The sequence below is a fragment of the Lotus japonicus genome, chromosome 6 (assembly GCF_012489685.1).
Source record: "Lotus japonicus ecotype B-129 chromosome 6, LjGifu_v1.2".
NCBI classification, from domain to species: domain Eukaryota; kingdom Viridiplantae; phylum Streptophyta; class Magnoliopsida; order Fabales; family Fabaceae; genus Lotus; species Lotus japonicus.
Window position 1 is genome coordinate 66,815,721 of NC_080046.1, and position 12,143 is coordinate 66,827,863.

The window sequence follows — 12,143 nt, forward strand, 5'->3', positions numbered from 1 at the left end:
AAGTTAACATTATCTTTCTAATTTTCTTTCACTTTGGTCCCTTTCTTCTTTCTTCCACCCTCTTCACCCTCTTCTTCCATCATTTTCACCAAAATCCACCCCCCATCATGCTTCAGAAACCCAGAAAGTTGGGTTTGTGGGTTTACGTTTTGGGTTTCCGACCCTAACAACATTGCCGCCGCATTCTCTTGTTCCCACCGGCCACAATCCAGATTTTGTTCTCTCTCTACCCGTGAAGCAAATTCAATGTTACTCTAAAGAAAAGCAAAAACAAATTCAGATCTGGTTTGCTAGTAAATCCACAGCTTCCTTCAACACAGCCTCCAACACTTCAGGCTTCTCCGCCTCCGCCATGGTCAACCAGTTCCTCCACCTCTACCTCCCTCAACTGATTCCTCTCACGCTGCAAAACATATATATGGACGAGGTCACCTCCCTGATCTTCAAACCTGCAACCCAGATCCTACTCTCAACCGGAGAACTCGCCGGCGACACCGTCACCAGAACCAAAATCAAAACCCGGGCACAAAGCAGAGAGAGAGACATAGAGAGAGCGAGAGACACACAGATGTGGACGAGGTCCTGCTCGGTGGCTGTGGTTGAGCCTGGGAAGTCGAGGAGAGAGTTGATGCAGAGAATATGTTTTGAAGAGAAAATGGGTTTTGTGGGTGGAGAAGAGAAGAAGCAGATCTGGGTTTTGTGAAGTGAAGAAGCTCAAGGCAGTTTTTGATTTTAATTATTGATTGAGCTCCACATGTTAGGGTGAATTGTAACAGTGAAACAACCCATACATCGTCTAATATTTTAATGTTACTCACAAACCCAACTTGGGAGAGAAGGAGGGTAAATTTGGTGTTAAATCTGAGTTGGGTTTGTGTTAAATCTTGGAGAGAAGGTTTGGGCATGGTTGGTTGAAGAAGGAGAAGAAGAGTGTTGATGATGATGATATGAAAAAAAAGAAAAAAAAAAGGGGAATGAGTTGATGAAGAAGGGGAGGAGTTTTTGGTGAAGATGATGGAAGAAGGGGATGAAGATGAATAAAGTGAAGATGAACAAGATGAAGATGAAGGAAGTGAAGATTGTGGGTTTACATTCTGGGTTTCTGAAGCATGATGGGGGTGGGTTTTGGTGAAAATGATGGAAGAAGGGGGTGAAGAGGGTGGAAGAAAGAAGAAAGGGACCAAAGTGAAAAAAAATTAGAAATATAATGTTGACTTTTATTAATTGGGTTAACGGACGTTAGGGGATTTTAACGTCAGGGACTAATATGACTATTTTTTGCCACATCTGGGGACCGCGAGCCTAATAAAATTCATTCAGGGACGATTCTGAAGTCGGTGCGAACATCCAGGGACTAATGTGACCATTTACCCAATTGCAATCCGAAAATGGATGTAGTAACGTTTTGGTGTAAGGTTATTGGGTGGGGCGGTATTTTTAACTGAAGTTAGATAATGACAATTTAAGATTTTCATAAAAAAAATATGTATAGTAGTTGACAAAAAAAGAAATTTATTTTCTAGAAGCTTTATCTTTTTTTGCCAAAGCATCTTATTGATTGATTCTTGGGCCAAACCCAGAAACTGAAGACTGGTAGGCCTGAGCCCATTCTAACAATCCCGCAGGGTATCCAATAAAAACAAGTCATTGTCTGCATGATGAAATTCTATTATTAACATTTCACAGCAAGCTTAAATTCTCTGAAATTAAAGGTAGCCCAAACTCCTTGCCGAGTAGCCCCAATTGGCCCTACAACCTTAACAATGAACCAAATATCCTCTTCTTTCATTTTTAATTTTTTTAGTGAATCAAATATGTTTTTGGTGTCTCACTTATTGTGATTAATCAAAATTGGTTTATAAAAAAATTCATATCTTTTTTTTCTGAAAAATTATTTGGAATAATGATCTATGACACCATCGCATGTGGCCGCCAGTGCATGTTGTAATTTTAGTCAGATGTAGGTTATTCACATTGGTTTAGTTATTAAAATTTTGATTTATATTTCTCTTTCCCCTCCTCTTTCGAGTACATATACGGAGAAATCCTCTAATTTCATGCGTAATTTTAACTTTTTTTAAATTACAAATTTAATTCATAAACGCAAATGTTGAATTAAAAATCATGATTCATGATTAAGTGTACGTAACCAAAAGTCATGATTGGCATATTAGATGGTATGATTTTCTTATCACAAGATTTAGCTTAATTCATAACGTATAGTAAGGGAAAGAGAGGGGAGGTGGGGAAGGATGTGGGGTTGTGATACCCCGATGGGCGGTGATTGTGGAGGTTGGCGGTGTCCGGAAAAATCAAGTTTTTCTAGCCATTTCTTTGTTAAAAAACCATGGCATACGACCTTTCATATTTGCTTTAATAAAGTTAATAACTCAATGAGATATCAAATCAAATAATTTCGTATATTTAAAAGTCTCAATAAGAATTTGTAGAGAAAAATATTATCTGATTTTTTTATAAAATTTAATCATAGGAGCTTTAAAAATAAGAGAATCGCACCTCATAACACAGTCCCTCTTTATAATATTTGCTTTTGATATATAGTACTTAATAGATTAGATTGCTCCAACCGAAAAAAAAAATAGATTAGATTGCAATATGTTATATTAGAATGATATCAAGTACATTATCAAAAAAAGAATGATATCAAGTAGGATCATAATTGGAATATCTGGTTTTAAAATTTAAAAAATCATAGCTCATTATAACTTTTAAAAAAAATTCATAATTGGATAATATATAGAATTTGATTCCCCCATTATTGCCATTATCAACTCACAAATTTGCCATTGTTGTTTCTTGCAGGTCGCAAAATGCAACCCGGTCATAATCAACTCGATGTTGAGTTACCGTCGATTCCTGACGAACTTATCACGGAGATCCTCTTATATCTCCCAGTGAAGTCCTTGATGCGATTCAAAATTGTATGCAAATCATTGAACTTTCTCATCTCTAACACTCACTTCGTGAAGCGGCATCTTTGTCAATGCTCTACTCTAAATGACAACCCACACGTTCTCTACATATCAAGCCGCCACGTGATGCCGGGTTCAGATAACGACTTCGCATCTTTTCCGGTCAAATCCTTGCTCGAAACCCCTCCTTTAACCATCACAAAAGAATTACAGTTCTTCAACTCCAATTTGGAAGACATACACATGGTAATAGGATCCTGCAATGGGTTAATATGTTTGTTTGGATATAGAACTCTTGATCCTTTCTTTTGTGACGACTACGGATGTGTTAGTTTTTGTAATCCCGCCACAAGGTCAACGTCAAAAAAGTGGCTCAAGATGCCATTTACACGTAAACATGCTGAATCAATTTGTTGTGGATTTGGCTATGATCATGTGAGCGACGCTTATAAGATAGCAATGTTAGTCCTACAAACAAACCAGATTTTTGTTTTAAGTATGGGTGACAAAAATTGGAGAGAAGTTGAATCTTATTCTTTCTCACAACTTAATATTCTACTGGGATATGGAGTTTACTTGAAGGAGACTCTTAATTGGGTAGTCTTTCGCGAAATTGATATGAGGGAAACAGAAGGCATAATTATGGTCGGGGAAAGAGAACACATAATTATTTCATTTGATTTGAATAAAGAGAAGTGTGTGAATTTGTCGTTACCAACCGATATACCTTATCACGAGTTACGTCAGCCAGAACTTGGAGTTTTGGGTGAGTGTCTATGTGTTTCGCACACTGACAATAGAGAACATTTTATGATTTGGCAGATGAAGAAATTTAGAGTTGATGGGTCTTGGGTTAAATTGCTTGACATTAGTTACAGGAAAGATATTCAACCTTACGACTTGCCTTTCCCCTTTTGGTTTCCAACGTACATGTTTGACAATGGTGATGTCCTAATGCATGCAGAAGAGCTCGTCTATCGCCCAAAAAATAACAGATTTGATGTTCTTGAACTTCCAAACAACTTACGTTATTGTACGGCCATCATTTACTCTCAGAGCTTAATTACACCTTTTTGAAATTATATATATATATATATATATATGAAATTTGTAAAAGTATTTTATTTTTTGGTTTATTTTTATCATTAGACTTTCCTGTTAATTTTATTCAATTCAATAATGATAATGAAATTTGTTCTTTTATCCTATATGTGGCTTTTTAAGTGCAAGTAGTAGACATTTCCTTGCGTTCAAAATTAGAACTCATATTGCACTTTATCGAACTCTCGATCATACAATAACTGAGGTGGTATCGAGGAAATAGTCGATAATACATCGAGCGAGCTAGCAATTCATATTCAGCAGAAAGACATGGGAAATTGGGTTGTTAGTCTTGTAGTTTTCGTTGCTTTGTTTTATTTTCCGATGTACCTGTTTACAGTGATATTTAGCAAACAAACATTCTCTAAATTCGATTGGAAAAAGTTTAAGAAGTTAAGAATTTTGCAAATTAAGGGCCCTTTTGGGAAAACGTCTTGCCAAAGTGTTGCGTGTGAAAGCTAGACAACTCGACAACCGTGTGTCAAGAGTGAAATCGATAAGTTAATGGACTTGCAAGTTTAAAAGGTACTGAATTTCAAATTGCATTAAACAAACCAAAGGGTACATCAAATAAGTCGAAAAACAACTAATTACATTAGACAGAAAGAAATCGACAGAAAAGCAAAAGTGAAGAAATGACAAGCTTAAAACACTTAAAGGCATGAAACATAAATGGCTGGCTCAGCAACATACTCCTTCATGATCACGTTAGGCTCGTTGAGTCTCTTTGATGCGGACATGTGAGCTTTTTAGTGAGTTTTTTGAGAGTTGAGTTGAGAACCCTTTTTCTGAATCAGATTCTCCTATTTATAGAGCTCTATGTCCCTTGTACTCTTGGTGGTTTTCCCTCTTTCCAGACACCGCCAACCTCCACAATCACCGCCCATCGGGGTGTCACAACCCCACATCCTTCCCCACCTCCCCTCTCTTTCCCTTACTATACGTCATGAATTAAGCTAAATCTTGTGATAAGAAAATCATACCATCTAATATGCCAATCATGACTTTTGGTTACGTACACTTAATCATGAATCATGATTTTTAATTCAACATTTGCGTTTATGAATTAAATTTGTAATTTAAAAAAAGTTAAAATTACGCATGAAATTAGAGGATTTCTCCGTATACGTACTCGAATTAAACACTAGTTACTATTTGAGTTGTTTTTTGATAGGTAAATGTTAATTGTTAGTAAATTAATTTCTTCACCAGAATTTGAACTCTTACTCTTCACCTAACAAATTCTTTCGTTCCCTTCGCCCACTAGCTACTCTTCTAGTACACTTAATAGTTAATAGTGTGTGTGCCTTTATCTCCCACACACATTTTTTTTTTTTCAAAAAATGCATAAACTATGGGAACCTAATACTATAACTATTATGTGTTTTTTTTTTGGGGGACAATTATAACTATTATGCGTTCAAACTTCAAAGACAGTGTGTTTGGAGAAGAAAATAATTGGGATATGACGCCGCCGAAAGAAACAAAAAAGTCCAAAGCGTACAAGAAAAAAAGGCTGACCACAGCCCCACAGCGCAGCCTTAGAGAGCCCCCTTAGTTGAAATTTGAATGGCATCCTCTATACTTGATGGATACACTTTTGTTCATTGACCCAACTGATTATATGCCTATTTGGCTATCTGCCCAGTCATCAAATATTCAAATGCAATATTGGGTTAGGTTAGTAGCGATTTTTATAACTCATTTTAATTATGTTTTTTTGAAACATTATAATTAGAATAAATATTTAGTTTATAATTTTTTTTAAATAAAGTAGAGCTATGTATTAAATAAGTTTATCTCATTAGCATATACAAATAAGTAGAGCTATATTTTTTGTTGAACAAATGCAATTAAATTAAAAATGAACAAACAAAAGAAATTACACTATTTCAACACAATGATGGTCATAAACTAGGAACGAATTCAACTCGGCTGGAGGCAAGGAATAATTTTGTAAAGCCATCATGAAATGCAAACCCAAAGATGCTAGCTTATCAGCACACACGTTCTCTCTGAATATGATGGAATGAGACATGCTACGAACTAGTAGAGGTATCAATAATGCCTGACAACACAGCTCTTGTATGCAAGACAAAATAAGGGACTCCAACAACATATTAATGTCTAAAGAATCACTCTCATGCAAAGAAGAGCAGAAGTTTTTAGATTTTGGAAATTTTCATGATCTTTTTTGCGGGATGAAGACAAACAAGATGAGGGAAAAGAAGAATATAAGACATTAATTAGAAGTTAGGAATAAAGAAAATTATAATTTTTGTAATTTTTTATTTTATGTTTAATTAATAATTTTATTTTATTTTATTATATAGTTATATAAGTGAAAATAAAATTTTAATTAAAAAATTATATTTAAAATGATAGGCCACTTGCATTAATTAAAGACATGCCACTGCCATGTTAGACCGATGAAGTCACTTAGCAAAATCACTAGAGCTCAACCTGCGTCAAGGACTAAATGCTGATATTTCCTAAAATAGATGATGCTCTCTAAAGTCTAAACTTTAATCCGACAATGGACAATAGTCAGGCCACCCCTACTATACCGGGAAGTTATTTAACTCTAGCTCATGTAATGAGAACTTAAATATCTGTCTTTCTAGAAGAAAAAAAATTACAGAATCGTGTGACGTACGTGCTGAACGCTAGCTGAGGCTAGCTGTTAGCTCAGGTTGAGTCATGGATTGAAGATAACAAACAACAAATCAGGTTTCCCGTGTTTATTTAAAAAAAGCTAGAGGGAATTAAATTATTGGATGAGAGACAACTAGAGTCAAATAAAACAAAATAAAACTAAGTTAGAGGAAGAAGTATATATTTCCACTTTGAACTCCAACGTGTGGTCGCATCCCACTGAACTATATATACATTGCAATTATGAAAAATGCGCTTTTTCTATGTGTTCATTTGACAAATGTTTCTCACTCTCGTGTAGATTAGTACAAATTTCATACTTTAATTTATTTGTTGAACATTTAGACTAACCATCCTCCGATGATTGTGATAGTCGATAATCACAAGACTAATCATCTTAAGATTCTGAGATGATTATAATCACATTAAATAATTAAGTATTCTTTCAACAATATTTTTATGTACATTGCTCGGGTTTGTGTGCTCATGTAATTTTCAACATTTAACATAAAATCTGGGTGCTGAAAACGTACTTGTGCATGAAACACACAATCTCGACACGACCAGCAGTACTTGCATTATCGCACTACGAAATATAAAAGACACCATTTCTTTCTATGCGCTTGCATTACGCTTTCTAATGGCTCTCATAAATATTTATATTTTGAACCCCATCCATAAAATAGGTACAACTTACCAAGAAATTCTTTTTTTACTGGAAAGTTAGAAAAAAGAAGAAAATAACTGAAGCACTCAGCAAAGTAATGGCACCAAACAGTACACTGTGTATGTAGTGTAATTTGAGGTAGACTGTAGTACCTACCAAATTTGAGGTTTTAGGCAAACTTTTTTAGTCCTGGTTAATTATTAATTCATTAATCTATTAATCAAAGGCTGAATGTCTAGCTTGTAAGACGCGCATCATGTTGCAACAAATTGACTAGCTAACTTTCTATAACGTTGAATTTGGACATCACTATACCCTGCAGCTGCATGCTATATTCATTCCATTCCTTTATATATAGTACTTGCCACATTCAGCAACTTAGCTTCCACATTCTTCTGCATGCAGCAGCGCAGCTAGCTATTTGTGACAGACATACATATATATACATATCTGCTAGCAGCTGAAAGAGTGTAAAACACAAAATGGAAGATATAATGAAGAAAATGCAAGGGTTGAAGCCAGCCCTCATGATGTTGACTGTGCAGATTGCTTTCTCTACCATGAATGTCATCTATAAACTTGCCATCAACGATGGAATGACAGTAAGAATTATCACGGCTTACCGTCTCATTTTCGCCGCTGCTTGCACGGTACCACTTGCTCTTATTCTTGAAAGGAAAAACAGACCAAAACTCACTTGGAGGGTGCTCTTCATGTCATTTTTCTGTGGCCTATTTGGGTATATATATTTTTATGTGATCACTTATTGCTAAGTAATTGTGTTTAATATTTTGTAAGTTCAATTTTAACACTTTTTTCACATGATTGTGTAATAATATAACAGAGGAAGTTTGTTCCAAAACCTTTACTTCGAGTCACTGAGATTAATTTCAGCAACATTTGCTTCAGCCGTCTTCAATCTCATTCCTGGAGTCACTTTTATTCTGGCTGTCGCATGCGGGTACTTTGCTCCATCATCACTTTTTCATCATTTCAAAGGAGCTATTCAATGTTCAATTAATATCTTTTGGCTTTGTTTCTTTATGTAACTTGCTTTCAAATTACCATTTCAGGTTTGAAAAATTAAATTTTCACAAGGAAGCAGGCAAGGCTAAGGTTTTAGGAACATTAACAGGAATTGGGGGGGCAATGATGTTAACCTTTCTGAAAGGTGTGGAACTTGACATTTGGCCCTTCCACATTAACATCCTGCATAAAAAGGATACAGTAATCCACTCAGATAGTAAATTGCTTGGTATTTTTTGTGGTCTTGCAAGTTGCTTCTGTTACTCATTATGGCTTATCATTCAGGTAATTAGCATATATATATATATATATATATATATATATATATATATATATATATATAACATAACACATTAACACCGTCATTTTAAACTTTGATTTTAGTTTAATTTGTGGTTATCTTTTCATTTATCACTATTACATGACACTACAGGCTAAGATGAGCAAAGAATATCCAAGCCATTACTCAAGTACAGCTCTAATGTCATTAATGGGGGCAGCACAAGCAACTGTTTTTGCCCTTTGTGTTGAGAAGGATTGGAGTCAGTGGAGGTTGGGATGGAGTATTAGGCTTCTAGCTGCAGCATACTCGGTATGTGCTAATTACAAAAATAATTAGAGATTAGAATATTGGTTTAATTTAAAAAGTTTTTCATGTACCCTGTGCTCATGTTCATTGGTGTGTTATTGTTGCAGGGAATTGTGGCCTCTGGATTAATGGTTGTTGTAATTGCATGGTGTGTGATGAAGAAAGGTCCATTGTATGCATCTAGTTTCAATCCCGTGATGCTTGTGCTTGTGGCCATTCTTAGTTCCTTGATGTTGGATGAGAACCTCTACTTAGGAAGGTATATATATACACATAAAAAACATTAACGTAATTGTAGTATGATAATTTAATCATGTGTCAACTTAGATATTCATGGTTTGATTTTTGAAACATTTTTTCAGTGCAATTGGAGCGGTGCTAATTATGATTGGATTATACATGGTGCTGTGGGGCAAGAGCAAAGAAATGAAAAATGTGACTTCTCCAGATCTAGAAATTGAAAAAATTGAGGTTGTTGTGACGCCCACCACAACAGATAATGATAATATTAACTGCAGCAACAACCGTTGTGAGAGCAATATTATTGTTAGCAAGGATGATGGTACCTCATCAAAAAGTGTGCAAGAAGGACAAGACATAGAAAATAACATAAAAGAAACATCTTCAGGTGATGTAAAAAGTGCAAATAATAACAGTGAATGTGTATAGCCGTAGAGGGTGATGATGGACACTGGACCACATATCTTCTTCACCTTGGTTTAATTTGTTCATTATTTTTCTACAATTCTTTATGTAATAAACGAAAGAAAGCGAGATGAAGGAACATTAAAAAAATAGTATTATAAAAGTGTATATACTTTATAACTCACAAGATTTTGCATGTGTGCAAGGACAAATTGAGTTCTACATTCCATATAACTAACATGGACGTTGGGTATATACCAAGTCAACTAAGTCACTAAAGAGTCATTAAAATGGTTTTGTTTCCTTAATATATATGGTCAATTGCAACACAATTTAGTTACCCCTCACAAAGACGTCAATTTTGTTAAGAATACTTAAAAACTTTTAATGTACATTGTCAACGACATGTATATCAATTAAATTACTCTTTTTAATAGGGTTCGCTAACTTACTCCCACAAGATTTTGAAAAAGATTAAGTTAACACTTAACTTAACACATTTTTTTTGGACAAAAAAACTCTAATTATCTCTCCTTCAAGACAATTAAAGTAATGGTTACCGGTCTAATTTTGCTTACCCAAACTTATTTAATTTTAAAATTGAATTTTCTCTCTCCTCGTTTATCACCTTCTTCAACCTTTCTCCAACTTCAAACTGAAGTTGTTTGGATGTCTGACTTGACTGACATTATTCATATACTCACCAATCATATTCTTTTTTGTTAAAAAAAGGTGTTGGTTACGTTCTAACTCACTCCTTCATAAAATCATTGATTTATATTTTTTCAAAAGATATTCCAAGCAACCCAACTAATATATATATTTATATCTTTTCTTTGATGTAAATCCATTCTTTCCACAAGAAGATCTCGTCATCATTTTCCAATTCACTATGACAATCATAATAACCTTGAGAATTTCCGTATGAAACAGAGTAATTAATATCATTTGGAACAACATTCATAAGGACAATTGTGCCACATAGTGAAACGAATCCTGTTATTCATCATGCATGACACCAACTTTCTTAGTTAATTACTTTCTTCCACCCTTGGGTTTGACTGTAATGGAACCTTGCTTAATTGCTGCCATACTCTTCTCCAATAATATCCACCAGATTATTATCCAATATCCCACAAATACAAATTAATACACGTATACTCCAGCAAGACATACTTTGATAACTCTATTTTAAGTATTTTTAGACTCAACGACTCTATATTCTAAGGAAAAAATTTAATGTTTTCCACATATAAAATGAAATTGTAAAATCCTCATCTGCAAGTTGTGAGTGATATTCTGTATTCCATGATGTCACCAAAATTATTCCTCGTGAATATGGGCATTATGGATGAAGCAAGATCAGTAAGTTTTTTTTTTATATAAGTTAAAGAGGAGAGGAGATAATGAACCTCCATGTGTCATTAAGACATTAACTCATTAACTAAAATCTTCTTCCAGGTAAGCTGCAGGTAGCCTTCCGCATACAACAATCTAGAACGCTAGTGGCGGCTAAACTAGATCAATAATTGAAATCAGATTTGAGGCTAATGTTGATTACAACCGCTAATAAGTGTTTAAAAAAAATAAACAAGTTATAATTGACGTTGCTTTTAATTTCAAACAAGTTTGAACCGTTAAGGGATTGATGGGTTTCACATATAGAGGCCTGAAACCGCCGCTAAATATATAATTTTTTATTTTAATACTATTTTGTAATATCCATTTGTTTCCTCTGTTAATTTTAAAAGCTTAGGTGAGCACAATGATCGAAAACATGAGAATAATCCCATAAACTACTCTAAGCATTAACAATATATAACAAATACAATCAATGAGAGGAACACAACTTCAAAACATAGCAAGATGAATTTCAAGTATATCCTATACTAAGCACTAACTCTATCTCTTCTTTTGTGAGTGAGGTAGCTGGGCACCACCTAGTTCAGAGGAGGAGAATTCAGAGTGTGGTCCTAAGACATTGCTCACCTCATTGCTAGGAAAAATACATTTTTCAAACTCATTAAAATATCCACATTTTGAAATTAAAGTTTAGGTTAAATAACTCATCATCCAATCACATTGAAGATAAGTGAGGTAAATTTTTTATATTTTATGTATTTATTAGTTTATCAAACATTAAAATGAATGATATAATAATTAAGTGATATGATAAAAATAAAGGAGAAAAATAGATTAAAAAAAATAAATGTGAAAAGGGGACCCATGATCACGGTCTTTCGCTGACAAGATCACATGAAAATCAACGATCTTTTTTGGAGTTCAAAATCAAGTGCACTAATCTTGACCCTTTTTGTGTGGAGGAACACAATAAAGAAATGGACTGCAGTGGTAGTTACAACTTACAAGCAAAAGTCTACAAAAAAATAAGTCTAGTATGATCAATGATATTTTTAGTTTATTTTAATTTATACATATTTCATTATATTGAATATTAATAAATCAGTGGTGGAGCTTGAATATAATCTTTTCCTTTTAAAGTAAATAGTTTATTCATAAAAAAAAA

At 34.2% G+C, this 12,143-nt stretch overlaps 1 protein-coding gene across 1 annotated transcript; it reads left to right on the plus strand.

The window, feature by feature from the left end:
- The first annotated feature begins 7,776 nt into the window (after positions 1-7,776).
- On the plus strand, positions 7,777-9,740 carry LOC130724715 (WAT1-related protein At1g25270-like). The gene is made up of 6 exons (XM_057576007.1): positions 7,777-8,095; positions 8,201-8,317; positions 8,430-8,667; positions 8,816-8,974; positions 9,079-9,230; positions 9,334-9,740. The coding sequence occupies exons 1-6, from the start codon at positions 7,839-7,841 to the stop codon at positions 9,638-9,640; spliced, it is 1,230 nt and encodes a 409-aa protein (XP_057431990.1). The 5' UTR covers positions 7,777-7,838; the 3' UTR covers positions 9,641-9,740.
- The last annotated feature ends 2,403 nt before the right edge of the window (positions 9,741-12,143 follow it).